Genomic DNA, 22,822 nt, shown 5'->3' with positions numbered 1-22,822 from the left:
CCCCGCCCTGCTGATGTGTACGAACCGCGGCGGCGGCTCGGCGGGCGGCGGGGGGGTCGGGGCGGGTTGACGTGTTGTCCTGCCCCGCAGAGACCCGGGCCGGGCTCCGGCTGCCGGTCATGGCCTCTAAGCTGCTGCGAGCGGTGGTGCTGGGACCCCCTGGCTCGGGCAAGGGGACGGTGTGCGAGAGGATCGCCCGCAGTTTCGGGCTCCAGCATCTTTCCAGCGGTCAGTTCTTGCGGGAGAACCTCCGCGGCGGCGGCGGTGAGTGCCCGGGGGCTGCTCCATCGCGGGGGACGGCGGGGACCGCGGGCGGGGGTCTCCAGCCCCAGGCATCTTCGACGGGGCGGCGATGGGGATGGGATGGGGAACCTCCTCTGGGTGCGCCACAGGTTGTTTTATTTCCGTGGGTTTATCTATCGCCCTCCCTCCAGCCTGGGCTCACGGAGCTGCCTGGTAAAAGCGGGTCCAATGCCACGATGTGTTTAGTAGTTTCATCCCAGTGTCAGGTGGGTACGGTACAAATAACCCGCCTGCTCGGGCACCGATGGTTAAAGGCAGCATCCACGGGCGCAGGTCGTGTGTTATTAATAACTTCATCCTTCTTTAGGTGGTTGTACAGGAACGGGGTAAAAACTGCAAAGCAGTGAATGGCAGATGGCTGAAATGCTGGTGCGTGCTGTGCCTGCGCGACACCCACGGTGGGAGGGATGGATTGGAGAACATGCGTTCGTTCACGGGGGAAAACCCCGCTGGGAAAATTGCTGCGGGTCACGGGGTGCTGAGCTTGGGTGCCGTGTTGTGCTGTGCCAGCCTCTGCAGCACAGCCCATGGGGTTCTATGGGGTGCCGGTGCATGTGCACCCCGAGACTCAGCTCTTTAGGGGTTGCAGCAGCTCTTTGCTTCTTCCCGTCCAGTGTTCAACGTCCAGGTCCAAAGCCCTTGGGAGACTGAATGGTCTTTGCTGTATTTGCATTCTGTGCAGCCTGCTGAGATGCTCCCCAGCCCCAAGGAGTCTCGGGAGCGGGTGTCCTGCACCCCGGCTTGAGTTCAGGTCCCTCCGCAGCTGCCATTAGGCAATCCCAGCGTTATTTCTTTTTCCAGCAACTCCTCTGCTAACGTGTGAAAGACCAACCCAGAGGGGAAGCTGACTCACTGGGCAGAACGGTAAAACGGCATTGATACAAAACAAGCCAAGAGAACCCAGAAGCAATTTCCCATTTTAGAGATGTAACAAAAAGAGGGGGAAAAAAGGGGTGAGGGGGATAAAAGTTTTGGAGAGCTGTGCACTCTGGCAGGGGCATTACGTACGTCCCTGCGCTGGTCACTAGTTTAAAAATATCCAGATTTCCTTTTATAAATAAGAAGGACAATAATATTTCCTTTGGAGGGAGGCTCAAATTTAGGAAAATTCCGATGACTGCTTTGGCTGAATGACAAAAGACCTGGGTGAAAAGGGAGCAGAGGTGCAGTATGCGGGAGCGGGGCAGCATGGTGAGACTGTGTGGCCACCCAGGAGCTTGCATGATCAAGCTCTAAATGAGTGTCTTTCCTGAATATTATATTTTGGTTCATACTCCTGCTGTAGAGCTTCTCTGGGGACACTGGAGAAGAAAGAAGGGGCTGTAAACAGAGTTAGCTGAAGGTGTTTCCCATAGCACATCGGCTAAATTCATTTTCCCAAAGGAAACAACACTGAGAAACGTGGGTAGAATTACTCAGAGGTAAATCAGCCTTAGTTTGGTACATCTGGCATGAAATTCTGGTCCCACCTTTGACTCAGCCTCTGGTTACAGCTCTCAGTAAGCTGCAGCTATTTGCTCTTTCTTTCTTTTTTTTTCCTCTTTACTTTGGGCAAGCTGTAACATGACAGCGCTGCGGTGTGCCAGCCCCGGGGGGAAACCAGGTGCAAGTAGAGTCTCCTCCTGCCTTTATCATTTAGACCGCTGCCTTTGCATTTTAGGGGAGCTGGCACCCTTTGATATAAAAAGCTGCATTACAGAATCCTTGTCCCAAAGGGACCCGTAGGTCCAGCATTTATAGAGTAATCCGAGCGAAGCAGCTGAACACCCAGCTGCTGCTGGGTTGTTTGAAGTCTCGCTACAGCGACCCTCTGAGTACATCCGCCACCGGACATCTGTCTGTTAATTAGTGTTCTGCTTAGTGAGTAGCTGTTCTGCTGTAAGAAAGGGCCTTTTTCAGATCTTGGAAAACTTAGAAACTGTTTCTGGTGCCAGGACGGGGTGCTGGAGTGTGGTGAGCACTTTCTCTGGCCAGTACTTGCCCCGGTACCCAGCTGGTTGTCTCTGGTGTTGGCAGCATCCCAGGGTCTTAGCAGGACTCAGCAGTTAATTTGCAATACAACTTAATTTATTTTCCCCGTGGCTTTGGCTGAGGGTCAGAATTTGGGGCCACATCAGGCTCCGGCTCCCCAAAGTGATGTCCTACCAGCAGGAATGGGGTGGGGGCGACAGCCTTGGATGCAGTATCTGCATTGGGAAAGAGGTCTCAGGGTCCCAAAACCGGGGTGACATCTGGCCTCGGCCAGTCAGGGTTGTTGCAGTTTAACTGTGCTGGTGCACATGTGGTCGATGCCCTGTTAACCTCCACCTCTCCGTTAACTCCAGATTGTGTTGCTGTAGCCTAAACAAAAAAAGTCATGTTTTGCCGTGAGGCAGAAAGTCCAGGGTCTGGAGGCCAAGTGCTGTGTTTGGGAACAGCCTCTCCAGCCCGTCCTTCCTCGTCCTGGGTAGCTGGTTTGTTACTCGTGGCCTTGGTGGGTGGGAGATGTCTGTGGTGTTGCTGTGATAAGGGTGATGCCTGCAGGTCAGGGTCTCATTCAGGGAAGCCACAGAGAGTCTGAAGTCCCGTGCCTTGAAGGGTGGATTAAACCCGCGCTCATTAGATAAATGGGACTCCACCACTGCCCTGGGCAGCCTGTTCCAATGCCTGACAGCCCTTTCTGGCAAGTAATTTTTCCTAATATCCAATCTAACTCTCCCCTGGCGCAACTTGAGGCCGTTTTCTCTTGTCCTGTCACTACCTGGGAGTCACGAGGATGGAGCAGACTCTGTTCAGTCTTGCCCAATGCCAGAGTGAGGGGCAATGGGCACAGACTGAAACACAGGAGAGTCCATCTGAACATGAAGAGAAACTTCTTTGCTGGGAGGTGCCAGAGCCTGAACCAGGCTGCCCAGAGCAGGTGTGGAGTCTCCTTCTCTGGAGACATTCAAACCCGTCTGGACTGACCCTGTGTGATCTGCTCTGGGTGAATCTGCTTTAGCAGGGGTTGGACTGGAGGATCTCCAGAGGTTCCTCCAACCCTGATCATTCTGTCATTCTGTGCTGTAGAGCCATGGGCCTCGGCTCAACCTACAGTTTGTATTTCCAGATTTCACAACCGCAGCTCGGTGTATTTTTGGTTTGCAGCACTAGGCCTGGCTCCAGCAGCCCTGCCGAGCAGCAGCCGGTGCCTCGGATGCCCAGCCCTTGTCGGGATGGCAGCAGGACCTTCTGTGCAGCTCCAGCCCCCACAGCCAGCAGGCTTTGCCCCAGGAGCAGCTCTGCCCTGCCAGCCAGCACCTTCCCTGCAACCCTGGGGCAATCTGCATGCCATATGAATAAATATTAAAAAAATGTAGGCGGATGCAATAATATTTATGCTTTAGCAGGTCTCCATGCTGGTTGCATAAGGCGTCACGTATTATCGCCATCCCCACGTCCTTTGCTTCCCCAAGCAGGAGAGCTGCCAGCAGCGCTGGCGGCGGCGTACGGGCAGCAACAAAAAACGTGTTGTTAAAAACAGGTATTTTCTGCTCTCGATGCTTGGCAGCCACCACAGCTCCCAGCAAAGAGCTGCCCAGTGGGGTGAGCTGAAATGCCTTTATGGAGCAGAGGGAGGGGGACACAGTTCCTGTCCCCGCAGTGACTCAGCCCAGCACCGGTGACTTGGCGCCCACTGCCAGCCCCATTTTGGGGACAGGTTTCCAAGCGGGGAATGTGGCTTGGCTAGCAGCCCCAGCCTGCCGTCCTCTGCAAATCATTTCAGGAGCCTGCGAGGTTTCCTGAGCACACCCCGGCCCCACGTGCCATGCAGGCTGCATCAGGTTCCTCCATTAGACCAGATGAACTCTCTCCAGGAACTGTACATCTTGCAAAAACACCCCTCCTGCAGCTCAGGAATTCAGCCCATGGGCAGGTGCACGTGCCTGCTCGCTTTGACATCTCGCTGCAAGCTGGAAAACCAGAGCCTGCCCCCAAATGCAAGATCCCGTAGCATTTTTTAGAGAGGACTCGTACTTTCGGAGGGCTGAAATGTGCTGTCCTCACCAGAAATCTTGCAAAAACTGAATGCGAAATTGTTCGTTTCTGGTGACAAATGCTATTTCAGTTGCTGTGGGAAGAGAGCAGAAGAGGTGTTGTTGGGGTCCTGGTCCAAGAGGAAAGAGGCCAGACCTCTTCTGGTGGCAGGATCGGGGCTTGTCACACATCATGGCAAAGAATATTTGCATTTTCCAAACAGTTTCTTTGTGTCTCTGAGTGGCTAAAAGAAAATTTCAGGCAAACAGTAATGGAAGAAGCAAATGAATTTATTGCATCTCTCCTTGAAGTAATATCTGTTTTACCCCAGCTGCAATAAAAATATAAGCAGAATTAACCCTTATGACTTTGGCTGCTGGCAGCAGCTGCCTGGGTGGTGACATGAAGGTGGATCCAGACACGGTGGTACCTGTGCAGAAACCACCGCTGGCTTCTCCTACCACGCTGTCAGCTCCAGCTGAGCGACGTGAGGTATTTACCTTGCAGTGACGCTGCAAGTATGTTCTCAAGGGTTTGATCTTGGAAATAGTTGTATTATCTGAGAGTATCTTGAGTTGAGCCTCTGAAGTCTTAAAGCTCTTTGGGTAGGAAGCTGTCTTCTGCTTTCAGCAACGATTTAACAAATGCTTGGAGGTTTGGGTTTTGCATGAGCTCGCTGGCAATGCCTGTTTACTGCCACGTTTTGCGTGTGAAATGGCGAATTTGCACCCCTTCATATAGTTTATAAACGATGACACCAGCTTCTCCTGATGACGGCTGTACATGGAAGCTTTGTGCCTATGAGCCAATGCTGCCAGATCTGCAAGGATTGCTTAAGTGCATCGTTTGTCTTCATGGCTTTACTGGAAACCTCCTGTGAGGCACCAGAATTTGCCATTGTGGCTCAGTGTGTATGGGAACAGGCATTATTGGCATCCTGTATCTGTGTGGATGTTGGCAGCATCCCTTGCACCTGGTTCAGTGTCTGTGACATTTGATATCCACGCCAGTGTCACCTGTAACCGCACCGGTGCCATCTCCAAAACCAAAGGGGCTCTGTGCATGGCACATGGTGTGCGTGTCCGGCTGGCACAGCCGGTGCTCGCTGGGTTTCTGCTCTTGGGTATTTCGGGCTTTTCCATTTCTACAGCACCAAAAGGACCATGTGGCCCCTGGCTATCAGAAGCAGCAGCTACGAGCAGAGGGATGCTGCCGAAAACCTCCTGGAGGAGCAATTTGGGAGAATGGACAGAATTTGAGGGGGAGCGATATTTTTTAAGCAGAAATGTCATGCCTTTTTTTTTTTTTTTCCCTTTTTTTTTTTTTTTTCCCTTTTTTTTTTTTTTCTTCTTTTGAACAGAAGTTGGTGTCTTGGCAAAGCAGTACATTGAGCGAGGCCTTCTGGTGCCGGACCACGTCATCACGCGTGTGATGATGACAGAGCTGGAGAAGCGGCAGGACCAGCACTGGCTGCTTGATGGTGAGTGCGCTGGTGGCGTCCCCTCTGGATGGGAAAATCCCAGCCCGTTTTAAACATTATTTTGCTGCTAGTGGTTTGGCAGCACCAGGAGAGAGAAAAACCAGAAGGTGCCTTTGCTGGCTGTGGGGGCAGAGGCAGGAGCCGACCTGCTGGCAGAGATTTCTGCTTGCAGATATTTCTTTCCCCTTGGCACGTGTCCAGGAAAGCGAAAGGCAAAGGCAGGGCAAGGAGATGGGTGTTCTGTACAGCAAAGCCAGTGAGCAGAGTGGGGCTGGAGGCCAGCCAAGAAAAACCCTCTCACCACCTCGCTCTGTGTGCAGAGGAGGTTCTTATCCCATCCCCAAAGCCACCAGAGGTGCGGGTGGAGAGGACGCCGAGAGCAAACCAGGAAGGTGAGTGGTGAGAGGAACAGCGGAGGGCGGCCAGGAGCTCCTGCAGCCATTGGCAGTGACACGGCTGCCAGCAGCCCTGGGACATCGCTGCCGGAGTCCTGGGACCTGGCAAGTGCTGATGGTGGCTCTAGAAATCACTTTGGAGCTTGGTTTTGGGGATGGGATAGGGCTCAGCAGGTTGCGTTTACGTGCAGTGTTGGGCACAGGCAAGCGTGACACATGGGGACAAGCGGCCGTCCCTTGCCAACCTGCTGCAGCTCTTTGAAAGAGTCAGTGAATACGAAGATAAGACTGAGCCAGTTGATTGATAACAGACTTGGGCTTTTGGAGAGCTCTCGGGTTCCTCACAGGGAAAATACACAATAGTTTACAACTAATGTAAGTTCAAGGTCTAGTGCCATGGACTGGAGGGTGGTAGAGCCAGGTTTCTTCTCCATGGGGCCCTGAGTGTCCCCAGAGGAGGGGTGGCTTGTGCTGGGGCTTGGGGTCCGGTCAAGCTCTTCTAATCCCAGTGGGCACCAAGGATCTGGCAGTGTTGGCACCGGGGGGTCCAGCAGTGTTACCCCACTGGGCTCACAGGGCGGATGTCAGGTACCTCAAGCCCTGTAGGTTCAGGCTGCCTTGAAGATGCCCATGAATCCTCACTGTTAAAATTTCATTATTCTTACAACAATGCCACTTAATGAGGAAACATAGTGATTAATATATTACAGCAACAAGCACTGCCTAAACAAGTACAAATTTTGTTGTATTAAAAACTCTGATGTTTCAGTGCATCGATGGGGGTTTGCACCCACATGCTCAGATTCATGTTCTTGCAGCTCAAGATGTTGATTTATCATGGTGTGACCCTCGGCCAGCTCCTGTTGCATCACAGCTCTGCATCTGGTCGTGCCGCAAGAGTGAAACAATTCTGGCCGTGGGCTGGGAACGAGGATTTTGGGAACCACCTGCTTCATGTGCTGACTTTTGCTTATACCAAGATATTTGAGGAACGGGCTGCCCCCAAAGCTCGGAATGCAGGTGGCAGCGATGCTGGCAGCCCTGCACTGTCACCTTCCTCCTCCTCATTTTTTGGGGGAATTAATCTGGGGGCGTGAGTGGTGGCTGCAGTCAGACCCCCACTCCAGCAGTACCGTGATGAGGAGCATATTTGTTTCGATTTGATAACTTAAATAACAGGCTGGCTTTGCTTGATTAGACAGACTAAATGTATTGGGCTGGCGTCCTGACAGGCTCTTTGCTGATATTGTTCTGCTTGGGAAAAGTCTCAGAGGGCTTTATGGAGGTAAAAAAAAGGTTACAAAAATGGGAGAAGGGTGTTGTCAGCAGAGAAAGCTGGAGAAGGGACCAGCTCAGAGTCAGCCCTGGTTGTGGTCCAGCAGCAGAGCAGATGCTCCCAACCCCTCTCTGGTTTTTCCAAACTAAAGGCATCGCCTGGTGCGTTTGGAGGATGGCGGTTTCAGAGAACTGGTGGTGGCTGTACAAACCATTTTATCGCAGCATCCTTGGTGTCCTCCCTGTAAACCAGAGATGTGTCATTCGTCTGTGCACAGCGTTCTGTTTCCTTCAGACTGCTGTGTAATTCCAGCATTTATCCCCATTTTGTCATCGCCTCCAGCCCTTGTGCAGGGACACCAGCCCTGCACCGGACACATCTTTGTAGGAACACACGAATCCACAACAACCTATGTGTTGCATTTCAGGAGTTGGGGCTGTAGGAGCTATTTTTTATTGCAGCCATATGGTGGATTCCTGTCTTTCACGCTGCTGGTGCTATAGCAAGAAGTCGTGGTGGTTTTGCAGCTCCAGGGCTGCGGAGTGGGTGGTTTTGGCTCCATCACCACCACTTTCCTGCCTCTCCTGACAGCCCTGTGCTGTTGCGGTACCTGCACAGGTTTCCCACGGACACTGGGACAAGCCGAGGCGCTGGACAGGATCTGCGAGCTGGACCTGGTGATCAGTTTGAACATCCCCTTCGAGACGTTGAAGGATCGTCTGAGCGCCCGCTGGGTCCACCCAGGCAGCGGGAGGGTGTACAACATGGACTTCAACCCGCCCCAGGTCCAGGTAAGAGTCTGTGGCATCGCAGTGGTGGCAGCTGGGGGCGATGCACAAAAGGAGATCAGAGAAGCTTTTCTCTGTGTGAGCTGACACACCACGAAAGAGCATCGGGGAAGAAATCCCAGGCAGCAAGCGCTGAGCACCCGGAGGGCTTTTCTCTTGGGAGCCAGCCTGAAGGAGCTGTGCAAAATATCATTAGGAAAGATGGGGTTTATGTTAAACACTTAGGATGGTCATAGAATCATTTTGGTTTGGAAAAGACCCTCAAGGTCACCAAGTCCAACCATTAACCCACCCCTGGCACTACCCCATGTCCCCAAGAACCTCATCTCCATCTGTTCAACCCCTCCAGGGATGGTGACTCCACCACTGCCCTGGGCAGCCTTTTCCAATGCCCAACAGCCCTTTGGGAAATAAATTGTTCCCAAGATCCAACCTCAACCTGCCCTGGCGCAACTTGAGGCCGTTTCCTCTTGTCCTATCACTTTTTACTTGGGAGAAGAGATATGGATCAGGATGATCGATAGATGTGGAGCAGGACGGGGCATTTGGCAGTGGTGGGTACTGGGGGTGGTGGCCACATCCCTGTGATGGTGTTTGCCATCCCACAGGGCGTTGATGACCTGACGGGCGAGCCGCTGGTCCAGCGTGAGGACGACAAACCCGAGGCTGTCGCTGCCAGGCTCCGAAAATACAAAGATGCTGCAAAGCCAGTAATAGAGTTATACAAGTGAGTTGAACCATGCGAATAAACCACTATGTGCCCATAATTACAGGTACAAGTGCTGTTTCCACTGGCTGGTCCCGACAGCCCGGAGGGCTCTGGCACGGCCCCCGCTCAGCAGCACAAAGTCCAGCCCTTCATTGCAGCCAAGCCTGTTTGGAGGGAGGAGGCCAATGCAAAGACATTCCCAGCTCCTATTTGTCTTGCTGGGCTCCACAAAGGGTTTTGCTGGTGCTGGTGATGGGAGAGATTTTTTGGCTGCAGTAGGTGGTGCAAATCCCTTCAACACCCTGGCTCCACTGTGCACGGTGGAAAACCTATTTTATTTTATCTACAGAGGTGCTGCCCGTCAGTGCTACCAAACTCCAGCACAAGAGATGGAGAAGCTCCAAGATGCATGTCATGGGGTGGGGTCAGAATTAGGGGCCTTATTTTCCCGCTCGCTTAAGCACAAGAATAAATCCTGCTGATTTACGTCTATGAAGTGCTTTAGAGAGCAAGCAGTCTTTAGGGTGACAGGGGTAAGCTGTTCTCCTGGGTAGTGTGATTTTTCGTGGTTATCTGGGTTTGGTTCATCCATGTGCTGGGCTCCTCCCAGCGAATGCTGCGGATGGGGGCAGCTGCTGCTCATCCCCTTCATCCTGCTTTTCTCACCCAAAAAAGCCTTTGGTGTGCTTCCACCCTAGCTGGGCTGTCCCCTGCCCATGACCCCTGTCCTTGGAAGGGGCTGGCACTGACTTCTACCCCATCTCTCCCCCAGGAGCAGGGGCATCCTTCACTCCTTCTCGGGGACAGAGACCAACAAGATCTGGCCATACGTCTACACGCTGCTTTCCAGCAAGATCCCGCCTGTTCTCTCGGACGATGAGAACTAAACACCTTGTGACAAGGACCAAGAGTTAATTCCATCATGGATTGGGTTTCCCTGCGCTGTGCTGGGGCTGTGCTCAGATTAGGTGATCGTGCGGTATCTAAATTCCCTTCCCTGGGTGAACTGGGTGACATTGGTGTTTACATGGTAATAACCGGTATCAGCGTGAAAAGATCTTTGCTGATAAGGTCAAGTCTGCTAGAATAAGGGTGTTTTTTCCTCTTTTGAGGCTATAAAGAATTCTTGCCTATGGTCCAAGTACACACAGATCAGTGATGCAAACCTGGGCAATGATTGTACTGGGTTTACTCAGCTTGCCCTGATGTCCCTGCCACCCCCGTACCCACCCCAGTCTCTGAGCCTGTAATGTGCCATCCCGTTGCTCCACAGGACCGTTTCCCGCAGAGTACTCTGTGTTGTTTTTTTTTTAAATATAAATTATTTTCTATTAAATTTATTTCTCACAGAAATGAGGCTTTAAAAAGCAAGACTTAGCCCAGTGGGAATTGGTGAGCAACATGGAAAACATTTACACTATGAAGCTCAGAAATGTGAATATCACATTTCCAGCATTAATACACACAAAAGAAGGAAAACATTGGAGGTAAAACACACAGTTGTGCTTTTTCCATAGAGAGATATGAAACCTCTGTTATAAAAAGCTGCTGTACTGTCTAGTTTTCATGAGATGCTGTGACACTCAGCAGGATCTGTGCTGGGGAGGAGTTGCACTCTTTTGGGATAACCTTGTTTATAGCTTTTAATACCACAAGATACAGATTAGAGTTTCTCCCAAAGATTAATGTGTGCTTCAGTTTTGGGGAGAAATCAAGTAATTCCATCTTCTGTGCTGCCTTTGTCCCTGAGGTCCCCTGGATATGGGATGTTCTCCAAGTGGTACCCACTGCAGCATCCCCAGCAGATGCAGCTCCCTCCCCATGAACCCCCAGAGAGACAAGAGCCTTCCCTTCCCCAGAACATGTGCAGGGGCTGCCGAGGGCCATATCCAGGCATTTCCCCCAGATTTACAGCATCACCTGAGCGTGCTGCTCCTCCTCACAGGAGCTTTGCAGCGGGGTGGAGCGGCTGCTCTCAACTGGAAGTGCCGCAAACCTCTTTGGTGGCAAGATGCAGAACTTAAGCAATGGGGATGTTCTTTTTGTCTCCTCGAGTTGCCTTATTTTATAGAATATATATTTAAGGAAAAAAAAAAAGAAAAGGCAAGATGTGAATTTTTAAAGGTTTAACAAAAATAAAGTGCTGAATTTCACATCAGCTTTTGGGAACTCTGCAGGAAGCTGCTGGCATTGGCAGAGCCTGCTGCCGTCTGCCGGGGCGCCTCGGTGGGGAGGCAGGAAACCTGTTGCTCCCCTACACCCCTTTGATTCATTAGAGCAGCCTGGGCAGGTTTCTGTTGCTGAAATGTCACTGGTTTTTATTTTTGCTTGGAGAGCAGCCCTGCAGCAGGGGAGGGGGAGCCAACTGGCTTTTTTGGGGTGTGCAAAACTTCAGCATATCCCTGGGAGTCTGTTATCCCCGCTGAGCCCCCTGTGTCCTCCAGCTCTCCAAGGATCTTTGCTCTCTTGGTCAGAGGCAGCTTTGCCCTGGTGCTCTCCTAAAAAGAGCCAGAAGTCATCGGGCATCTGCCAAGCGGGATCTCTGCCCGTGTTCTGCCTGCTCGCTGCCTGCCTGCTGCCCGTGACAGTGATGCTGCAGAGTATGCTCCGCGTCCCACTCGGATTGGAATTTCCCATGTGGGAACAGGGAAAACATCAGGTTTCACCTCTGTCCCTGCGGATCTTTCCATCCCCCTGGAGCTCCCAGGATAGGATGATGCAAATCTTCCACCCTGCAGCAAAATCCTATTTAAGAAAGATTTTTCAATTTTTCTCATAACCCTCAGATGAAGGTCTGGGCCATTTTTAAACACAAGTCTAGAAATAGCCAAAATGTGGGTGCTGTTTTCTTCCTAATAGTGTTGGGCAGGAGGAGAGGAGATGGTGGGGGGTGTTTTTTAGGCTATACAAGCAGCCTGACTGCGGCGGGTGGTTCTGCTGGGGCCGAGTGCTGGGCAGGGAGGCTTTCCTGCCTTTCCTGCCTTTCCCTGCTTTCCCTCGCCTGATTCTTGTGTCTCATCCTTGCCTCCTGCAAAATGCCTCCTGCGGAGAGGTTTGCCCCAAGCAGCGCCCAGCGGCAGGTCAGGGCGTGCAGATGCCTTTGCCCCAGGAGAACTGCCCAAGCGCTTGTTTTAAAGGCTTTGAGCTCCATCATAGATGTAGAAATCCCGTGACTGTGCATGTGTTGAGCCCTCGGGATCGATTTTTCTACGAGAGTTGTCGTACGGTGCATTTTCATAGACCAAATACCGGCAGGGATGAGCTCTCGGAGCGATACGTGTCCCTTGCCGTTCCTCCCCGCCGCGCTCCCCTTTGGTATTTTACTGTGAATCTCACACCTTTTGTAAAGTGACAGCAATTTTGTACCGACCCGAGATACTGTGTGATGGGAGGAGGGTCCTCCGCGCACGGGGCATCCCTGCCGTGTCATGTTGAGCTTTTTTTCCTGGAGTTTCTTCCTGGTGAATCGCTGCAGCTGTGTTACTGCTCAAATGATGTAAATAAATCTTTTTTTTCTCTTGCTTATCCCTGTGTTGGCAGTGTCTGTGTGAATTATACCCCATTGCTGCTCGAAACAGGGCTCTGCATGAGGCTGCGGTTATTTCTGACCTGGGTTTCTTTGTAGGAGCCTAGGAGGAGGAGAAGTGGGGAAGAAAAGGAGGCAGAGCATTCCCACTTGAACATGAGAAAAAATCCCTCTGTAAAGGGGGTCCCCCAGGTTTTGGGCTTGGGTGCAATACTGCTGTTTGGGTCCTATCTTACAGCCAACTCCTTTATTAGATATAATAAAAAATATCTGTTAAAAAGCCAGTTCTGACTGTGCAGATGAAGCCAGTGGCTCCTGCCCTCCTATCCTTGTTGCATGTAAAGTGGTTTTTATTTTCCTATTGAACTTCTCTCAATAAAATTAGTGGCGAGCATGACGCACAGCAAGGCTCTGGCTATTGCCTACACCCCATGGGATCCCTCACGCGTATTTTGGTGAAGGGAATGAAAAACCATGAACTGAAGTGCCTCTGCTCGTCACTACCAGATTGTAGATCCATTAATTTTTTGCTTTTTTCTTTAATTCCCAAAAAGCAGCTCAGGGCCCTGTTTGGAGTAAGCAGAGACTCAGAAATTATTAGGAGAAGCAAAAAAAGAGTGATAAGCAGCAAAACGTCTGCCCAGGAGGTAAGAAAGCAGAGACACGGCCGAGGGTCACATCCGTGGGCAAGGGAGCTGACTCCGTCGAGGGGGATTGCGGGTGATGCTGGAGTTTGGGGTCCCAGCAATCCAGGGACAGACAAGGGCTGTATCGTCTACGTGCAGCTCCATTGCAGGGTGCAACGGCAGATAAATATTAATACGAGGAGGAAAAAGAGCTGCGTAAGCTGGAAAAATGAACTCAGTCTAAAAACAAAAGTTTGGAGATCAAAAGGCAGCGGAATCCAAGAGGAGTGCCAAAATCAAGCTGAGACCAAAGCCTTGGCTTCCCCCGGCTGCCGTCAGGGGAGTGGGGGTGGCACAAGGGTCAGTGTCCCTGTCCCTGCAGCCTGACCACATGCTGGGGTACCCGTGGCCACCCCAAACTGGGGTCCCCCAGCTGCAGGGGACATGCACCCAAAGCTGGCACAGCCGGGAACATGAACAAACTGCCCCGGCAGCCACAAGGCAGCGTGTCCCTGTGGGGCTGCTCGATATTCTGAATTTCAAAACAGCACCAAAAGAATTAAAATTCCCACCTTTATATTATATTTGTACATATTGTGCAATATCAATCCCTTCAAGTAAAGCTTGTAGTAGGTTATTCTTTATTTGCTTTCAGTGCTCCATGTTGCTTATTTACAGCGTGGTTATTTTAACTTATCCTCTTGCATCTCCGGGGACCTGTTCCTTGAACTCCTCTGTTTCCCCATCACTCGTTACACGGCTCTGCACTGCGTGGATGGATTAAAGCTTCTGGGATGCTCTGATACGGTGGGGATGGGGGATACCCAAGGAAGATAACTGGAATTACTGATGCCTGCTCAGAAGAAATGACACTGATAGCTGGTAACGCCATTGCAGCTGTGGTTATGCTTTGATAAGGATTGGGGATAATTAATAGCGTTTATAGCATCAGTTAGTGCTGGCCTTTTGGGGTACCCAGGGAAATGTCTCGACCCTGTTTCCAGCTCTGCAAAGCTTTGACACACTGCATCCCTGCTGAGTCCACCCAAAGGATTTAACCTACTGCAAAAAGCAAAAAATAAGGAAAAAAAAAAAGAAGAAAAAGATTCGTTAGGTTTGCAGTTGATGGCTCAGCCCTGCAGACTCCAGATCCCACTCCATGCCACATTTTAGAAGATGTGACATGTCTGCCTTCATCCTCATCCTTCCCTGAGTCTGTAATCCCAAATATAACCGTCCGGCCCCGCAGCTGCCGGCAGTTCCGTGGCAGCAGCGTCCCACGTCCCACGTCCCATGTCCCAGCCCATGGCGTTGGCCCCGTGACCTGCCATCCCCACCGGATGACGAGCCACGAACCGGCGTGCGAGAGAGCGACCGGGCTGCAGGAGCCGGGAGAGGAGGATGCGGGGATCTGAGACGCCAGGTAAGGGACGCCGAGCCGCGAGCGGGGGGCGATGGGTGAAGAGCGAGACGGTGCCCGATCAAACGGGGGACGTTGTTTATGGTGAATTTGTGCTGAGTAATCATCGGGCAGGCACGCTGGGATCCTGCAGCAAAAAAATTCTGCTTTAAAGCCTTGTTATATAACAGGTTTGAGGGAAGATATTGCACTGAAAATTGCTTTTCTTGGCTGTTTAGCACATAATGCTGTCTGACGGCAAGTTAAGGTGCTGGAATTCGGCAATGTATACCTGGGCATATAACATTTAATAACCTGGAGCTGCCTCCTGCTCTGGGGACCTCAGTAACTCCAGGCAGAACAGAAGCGTCTCTTCTTGCACCCCAAAATTGGTGTTTGTGTATTTTAGGGCTGTAAAAGCTATTTGGGCATATTACCTTCAATGAAGAAAAATGAAGTGATTTTAAATGATAATTGTAGCTTATGTCTGAACATGAGCTGTGCTTCCTACATGGAGGGTAATGAGGTGTATGTGTATGTGTGGGTATATAAATGCTGCTATAAAATCCTGATACCCAGCCTTTTGCAGCACATTCCCTGCAAAGCTGACCTTCAACCCCCCCTAATTTTTAAGCTGAGACAAACACAGAGCTGCATTCCCTTTAAAAACCCTACTTTGGGCCAGAAATAAAAACATATAGCTAAATGCACACATCATTGCATTGGCTTCAGTCCTGCTGAAGCCGGGGTGCTCGGGGCGGGGGGGGAACAGTAGAGATGGGGTGGCTGTCACAGCTGCTTCAGGTGGATATTTATCCCCCTCGGTATCACCTCAAGAGAACTGCAACTTTAAATCAGGCAATATTTAATGTTTTGGTGATGTATTTGTGGCTGTGGTTATTATAGTCTTATTTTTGGACACTGCCGAGGAGAGAAGGAGGAGGAGAGGGGGGAGGAGGGTGAGGAATATTTTGGATAGGCCCCCAGGTCTGCAAACTCCAGACTTTATTCACCTTCTGCATTTGGACTAGGGCCTCCATCTTCTGATATCCCTTCAACTGTGGATTTCTCTTAGTCATAGCCTTTCCTGAGGAAGGAAAAAATAAATAAATAAAATAAAATCAATGTAGCGCACCAAGTAATTCCAATGGCATAGGCAGCACGAACGCAAGCCGGGCTGCACTATATTTAGCCAGCCACGACACAGCCGGCTTGTTTATGGTCCCAGAAACGCTCCCCGCTGATAGATGCAGCATTTCGGAGCGGCCGCAGCCTTTAAGGAGGAACCGCGTTTTGCCCTTGAACGCCGGGTTTTTTCCCTGCGCACCAGTGGCGGCGTCAGCGCCAACGTTTAATTGCTGACCCGACTAATCCGTCTCACGTCGGGCTTTGCCCTGGTGCAGATTAATCCCGGGGCCTCCCGCCGCACCCGCCGCCTCGCTTTGCACTAGTCCTCAAAGCTGGATTTTTTTGGGGGGGGCAGGATTTGCTAAAATCCATCCTGCTTTGCTGCAAAAATAGGGTGGCAGCCCCAGGGGCCTCATGGAAACAGGGATTGCTGGACCGCAGAGGTGGAGAGGTTGGTACCCAGGTGTGCCACGCTGGTTTTGGGATCAAAATTGGGCTATTGAGGCTCGGTGCTGACACTGCGGGGTCGTGTCAGCGCAGCACTGAGGTTTGGAGAAGAAAAATCTCTGTCTGTAGGGAACACAGCCTGGAAATCCCAGCTGTGACTGTACCAGACCAAGATACTGTCATATACATCTGCTGTAAATATCAGATTATAGATGCTTTTTCAGCGGTGGATAAAGGAGCTTTGGGAAGCTCTCAATATTAAAAAGCTATAAATATTACTTTTTATTATTTATACTAAATTATAAACAACATTTCATGAACTCTTGTGATAGTTTACATGACAATAGTGTATGTAATGGGGATGTGCTGGATTTCTGGCACCCTGTTTTGATAGGCACTGTAAACAACATATAAGATTTCTTTCTCCTGAATAAGTTCTTGTTTTCAGTAACCAGAAAAAATAAGAATGGGAAATAGTATTGTGGAATCATGGCTGGGAAAATAGTATCATTTACATTCTTGAATCACAGCTGGGAGGCAGAGAGAGAGAGAAATTTGGTGTGCAGAACAAAATCATGCAGGGACAATGGGGCATGGGCCAGGATTTTCTCCAAATCCTCTGAAATAGGGTTTTTGCCACACAGGGAACTTGTGAAGTTTATTCCCTTCCCTGGACCATGTTTTGAAGCAGAAAAAAAATGACCCAAACACTTGAATTCCTTTTCCAAGTAGTAGTTTTCATGGAAAACTTTACAAAAAGAGCAATTTGCTTTCACTCTAGCAGATGTTTCCCTGCGGTACAATGTCTGTGTCGTGGCACAGTGGGGCAGGATGCAGGCAGACTCTCTGACTCTGTACACATTTACTCCTGGCGTTAACTTTCCACCCCAACAGATATTTTTTTAAGGTATTTAAAATGAAGCATATCCGTGCAAGACTCCCAGCCTGGGAGCTGCACAGCGTAATTATTTTAAAGCCACATGGTATAGACTAGCCCCTGCAATATTACTGAGTTAACATCTATGATGATAAATTCTTTTCTGCCCTAAGTGGTACTGAAAATGGAGCAAGTTGAGAGAAGGGAATGGAGCTGGTGAGGGGCTGGAGCACAAGTGTGATGGGAGCGGCTGAGGGACCTGGGGGGTTCAGCTGGAGAACAGGAGCTGAGGGGAGACCTTCTGATCTCTGAACTGCCTGAAAGGAGCTTGGAGCCAGGGGGGTCGGGCTTTGCTCCCAAGGAACAAGCGCCAGGACCAGAGGAAACGGCCTCAAGTTGCGCCAGGGGAGGTTGAGGTTGGATCTGGGGAACAATTTCTTCCCCAAAGGGCTGTTGAGCATTGGAACAGGCTGCCCAGGGCAGTGGTGGAGTCACCATCCCTGGAGGGGTTGAGCAGACAGAGATGAGGTTCTCAGGGACATGGGGTAGTGCCGAGGCGGGGTTAATGGTTGGACTCAATGATCTTGAGGGTCTCTTCCATCCAAAATGATTCTATGAATTAGTGGGGTTTGTTACCTTTTGTGGTGTAAATGGGTCACCAGGAGAAGCCTGAGGATATCCATACCCAGCCCTGCATAAAGGGGCTGTAATGTCACTGAGGACCAGACTTCTGGCTCCTGTACCACCAAATTTACAGCCTGTGTCTGAAGTCACGATGATCCACTACAAGCCATTCCCTCATCAATGCAACTGAGTCTCTCCCCTTGAACCACATCCAAGCTGTTCTTCCACAATTGCAGAGCACCATGGGGATCACAAACAGCATAGGGGGAGAAAGCATAAGAAGCCTTGTAGTGTCTGCTTGATATTCACTTTGGAAATGATGAGCAGTGGTAAATCTGAACCCAAACTGCATCAGTTAGGTGTGGTGCAGGACCAGGAGATACTGTGAGCTGAGACAAACATAATTTAATAGCAGCCAGAACAATAAAGCTCTACAAAAATATTTTTTCCTACTAGTATTAGATAAAAAATATGCTACCAAAATCTGTAAGAAGGCAGAACAAATATAATGGGGATGTGCTGGGTTTCTGGCACCTGTATCTTCCTACCCTTCATCAGCCAGATCTCGCTTTCATGTCCATCCAAGAAAGAACAACACTTTGACGCTTGGAGTGAGGATACTCATCCCCTGGCCAAGTCCCCGAAGGGAAACCCTCATCCCATACATCCCAAAATGAAGCAGTGATTGGATCAGTGAGGTGGGCACCACCATCGACATGGGCTGGCAGCACCAGCTGTAATTTCCCTTCTGGTTCCATGGAAAGTCTCACTGTGTTGGTGGGTCCTTGGTCCAAGCTACCTGAGAGCAATGACCTGAGTATTTTAATTATACCATTTGCTGCTGGAGTCTGACCCTGAGTACAGCAGCAGTTCCTGAAGCCACCAATGATGAGTCACTTGCTTGTATAATTCTTCTCCTCATTTTTCCCAGTAGCCATTTTCCAATGCAAACAATAACCTGCTGAAAAGAAATTCAAAATTACACTTTGGACTTTTTCTACAGAAGCAAAGATCTGGGCATATTATTGTTTAAACTGCAAGTGCTAGTGCAAGCGGCAGCTAGGCATTCTAAGTGCATGAGCTGAGTAATTCAGCTTTGTAACTCATTGCAAGCAGCCAGGTTTAATATAAAGCAGAGATTTTCCCCTGGTAGCAACTACGGGTCCACCTCTGTCATGGTTAATGGATGTAGAACTTCTCCCGCCACTAATGGAAATGTTTGTGTGTTTCTGAACTCGTGCCTTGCAGTCTGTTGGGGATTACACGTATACATATTTTGCAGGCTCACAAACAGGCTTTAGGAGGCCTGTGCCCAGATTTTTCTTGGTATTTAGCCACTTACCTCACAGTGAATGGCAAATGATGAATGAGTGGTAGTTAAGCAGCAAAATATCTGATTTTTGCCTAAATATCCGACTTTGGCCTGAGGAATTGTATGAATGACTGTACAGTTTCCCAACAATTTGCAGGCTGGGAACTTCCTGAGCAAGCAGTGATACAGTCCTATTTAATGGCCCCTTATAGATTTGTTTTTCCCATACGTTTCTCCACCCTCTTTGTGAAGCGTGTACATTTTTAGCACCTACAACAGACTTTGGCAAGCAGCTCCGCAGCTCAGCGTTGCTGAGGAGCCAGTCAAATCCTTAAATACTCGGAAACAAAGTCTTGGGATGGAATGAGTAAGTTGTGTATCATCCCTGACAGCACTTTAACAAGACTAAAAGGCAAGAAATAAAAAAAATATGCAGACGCAGCAATACACTTAATGGTGTGTACTGTCACGGAGAGGAAAGGATGGGAAAGAAGATAATAAGAAAGTCAAATGCTAGTCGTATCCTAAGTCACTGGAAAACAAAATTATGAGAAGCAGCCATGTGGGCTCAGCAGTGTGTCCCAGTTGGTTTGGCAGGTGTGCAAGGTAAGTGCAGCCGTGACAAGGTTTCTGATAGTAAAACTGTCCTGCTCACACTCCTCAGATGCTCTCAGGGTAATTATCTATTATCTATGACAAAAAGGAACACTTTTGTGGGAGTGGTTGTGAAGCTTTCTCTGCCATCTCTTCCTGCCAATGAGGGTTTCCTTCTACTGATGCTTGCATGAAGACCATGAACATCTCTGAACTGAAATTATGGGTGTTGCTCGACAAACATCTGGAGAACAGGAGCTGAGGGGAGACCATGGGGGTCGGGCTCTGCTCCCAAGGAACAAGCGGCAGGACAAGAGGAAACGGCCTCAAGTTGCACCAGGGGAGGTTGAGGCTGGATCTGGGGAACAATTTCTTCCCCAAAGGGCTGTTGAGCGTTGGAACAGGCTGCCCAGGGCAGTGGTGGAGTCACCACCCCTGGAAGGGTTGAACGGATGGAGATGAGGTTCTCAGGGACATGGGGTCGTGCCAGGGGTGGGTTAATGGTTGGACTCGATGATCTTGAGGATCTCTTGCAACCAAAATGTTTCTATGATTCCACAAATAATGGAGGCTGGTGCCTTAAGATAAAATGTGAGAGTGGTGGGAAGGCTCCTGCCCTGGGGCTGGCCAGTCCTGTAAGATGACAGGACTCAATCTGAGTTCAAGGCAGACTCAAACTGAGGATCTGGCTGTTTTTAGAGAAAACAATTGTTTAGAAGACACTGTTTTCTCTAAGCTGGCCTCAGAGATGAGTTGTAAGATAAATCGTTTGGCTGAATATGTGAAAGTTTATTCATTGTCTCCTCTAAAGGCTGGGACTGATTTTACAATTGCTATTTTGATGGGGAGACAGGAGGAGGTATTTTGGTTCTAGTTTTCTTAGCACAAGAAGCAAAAAGGGTGATATCACAGAACATCCTGATGACTTTAGTTCCTGTTATGATTCTGAATTGGTGTATTTTTTTTGTTTTTAAGAAAAACAAAGCCAACCAACCAACAAAAAACTAACCCTTTTCTGAGATGGGATTGTTTTGGCTCTCTGGTTTTGTTCCCCACCGCACTGAGCCTTCATCAGAAGGTAAATGCAATAGTCTAAGGTGACAAAAACCAGGTGAGTGGATTGGAGAGCAGCAGATGGAATCAAGAGGTAACGCTTTCTTGAAGCTAATTCAAATGATGCTATATGGCTTAGGTTTTTAAGATCTTTGGTTCATGCTTGAACGCACCAGGCCAAAAATAAAATAGAAAAATTAAGATACACTTTATCTGTGGCAGTAATGACCCACACTGCAGTGACAGGTCATCTGTGCTGGTCACTGGTGATAACTGGGGTGGTCCAGGCCCAGACAAGGAGCTTGCTGGCTGTAATCAATCTAATCAGGTTTGCTTAACCAGGGTTAAACAAGTGGCTCTTATTTAAAGTGCTGGCAGCTGTGGAGACCTCAGTCTTCCTGGAGGTGGAGATCCTGGTGGCAGTGGGACAGGATCTTCTCCTAAGACAATAGGGAGTGGGTCCTTGCTAGAGTGAAATTTCTATGGGGTAGGCCTAGAAGGGGAGTGGGGGGGAAGAAAGAGAGAGAGAGAAAAATGTGATGATGCTCTTGCTTTCCTGCTGGGAGGGCTGTAGATATGAGGGTCAAACTGATTCCTGTGGAGCTGAGCTGCTGGGAGCATGGATGTGACCCCATGGCTCAGTGGGGTGGCTAGAAAAGGGAGAGAGGGTTCAGGTTTGGTCTGTTTTTAGAAGGACGTGTGGCTTCTGGGGGTAAACGCGATGCTGAGATAGACAGAGTTGTCAGTGCTGTCAGTTCTACACCTGATTAGTTTTTAGGGTAGGAGAGATACCTGTGCTACACCAAATTTTTGATGACTAATTAGATTAAGTGTCAAAATCTCAAGCAATACCCTGCTACCTAATGTGATAGCTGTGCTGGAGGTCTGGGTACAAAACAAACACCCAAAGGTGGTGGTTGTTATTTTTTCATCAGAAGTTCATTAAACTGCTTCAATTTCTACAAGTGTTTAAGCCTCCTTCTCCTGGCAGGGTGGCTCATAGCATGGCCTAAGTCGTCGATAATGTGGTGATGTGCGATGGGGCTGGTTATGGGGTTGCTAAAGGGTTTTCCAGAATGTAACTGTGGGTAAATGCCATGGGTGCTCCTGGCAAGGCTTCAAGGGAGGTAAGTAGAGTTAAAGAGCTTGCACTGGTTTGTTTTGGGGTTTTTTAAGATCCCGTTTCATAGACTACTTGCTAGAGGAATGTTGAAGATAACCTTAATTCACAGACTCCTGAATTTAGGGTATTCCATTAGGATGTGAGTGTTTTGAAGATGGAAAAGGCAAAAAAGTTGATTCTTTAGAGCATGTCTTGATGGCCCAGCATCCCACTGCAAGGTGCATGTAAGCATGAGGAGACGGGCAAGAGGAAAGAAATTATTGTAGCTTGTGCTGCAGAGAGAAGGACCTGCCCTGTGCAGTGGGATGAAAATGGAAATATGAAATCTGTTTGAGCAATATGACAGCTGCTTGAGCAAGTCTTGTTTTTCTTAACAACATGTGCATTCTGTTTTTCAGGCAGTGATAGCAGTTGATGTCACACAGCATAGCTGGTACTTCACATATACTTATGCGCATACACCTGGGTTTGAGCTTCTTGCAGAAGCACTTTGTGCAGGGAGAGTTCACGGTTCTCAGTGGATTAATTTTGGAAAAAATGTTTGGTTTATTGAATTTTAAAGGTGCTGCTCCAGATATTAAATTAATTTTCAAGCTATATTTGTAGTTCTCGCAACAGTTCACAGTTCAAATGCGCTTGTGAAGAATTAAGGGTATAATATTTCACATTAACTGTTCACCTTGTTGGCGGAAAGGTAGAAAAAATGAAATTGCACCTCAATATAGCTGGTGCTTGATTACAGCTACGAGAAGAGACTTTACCCAAGAGAGGCTGCAACCCAGACACAGAAAAGCAGACACAGGGTTAGAGGCTGGCAAATCAATTGACTTTTCCAAGGTCAGTAATGGGGAGAGAATTTGCATCTCTTGAGTCTTGAGCAGCATACAACCCTCCTTAACACATCATTAACATCTCCCACAGCCTTAATGGCACCTGCCAGCCTTGCCATTCAAAGGTAATACATCCATATTCTGTAGTATCATTGGTCACCATTCAATAAACCTTCAAGGTTGCTAATGATTTTTTTTTTCCCTAAGTAGCTGTTGCCCTGGATCATTCTTTCTTCACTCTCATTTTTGAAAGCCATGTGCAATTTAACATGACTTGATTTGGGGTTTTTTGGAGGTCTACAGGATAAAGAGTGCCATATAGAAACGACAGAAATC

At 49.3% G+C, this 22,822-nt stretch overlaps 2 protein-coding genes across 3 annotated transcripts in view; both read left to right on the top strand.

The window, feature by feature from the left end:
- Window positions 1-12,472, top strand: AK4 (adenylate kinase 4). The gene is made up of 5 exons (XM_065071986.1): window positions 1-264; window positions 5,660-5,779; window positions 8,069-8,241; window positions 8,847-8,965; window positions 9,720-12,472. The coding sequence occupies exons 1-5, from the start codon at window positions 120-122 to the stop codon at window positions 9,832-9,834; spliced, it is 672 nt and encodes a 223-aa protein (XP_064928058.1). The 5' UTR covers window positions 1-119; the 3' UTR covers window positions 9,835-12,472.
- Window positions 12,473-14,302: 1,830 nt separating this feature from the next.
- DNAJC6 (DnaJ heat shock protein family (Hsp40) member C6) overlaps window positions 14,303-22,822 on the top strand; it is a 49,650-nt gene continuing 41,130 nt past the window's right edge. Inside the window, exon 1 of one of the 2 annotated variants that reach the window (XM_021296378.2) lies at window positions 14,303-14,522. In XM_021296378.2, coding sequence (XP_021152053.1) covers window positions 14,501-14,522 — 22 coding nt within the window. In that variant the 5' untranslated portion in view covers window positions 14,303-14,500. The remainder of the gene's footprint in view (window positions 14,523-22,822) is intronic. The other variant, XM_065071985.1, reaches the window with a different exon arrangement.

Source organism: Columba livia, chromosome 8 (assembly GCF_036013475.1).
Source record: "Columba livia isolate bColLiv1 breed racing homer chromosome 8, bColLiv1.pat.W.v2, whole genome shotgun sequence".
Lineage (NCBI taxonomy): Eukaryota > Metazoa > Chordata > Aves > Columbiformes > Columbidae > Columba > Columba livia.
The sequence above is the reverse complement of the archived record's forward strand: the minus strand, read 5'-3'. Positions and strand labels throughout refer to the sequence as shown.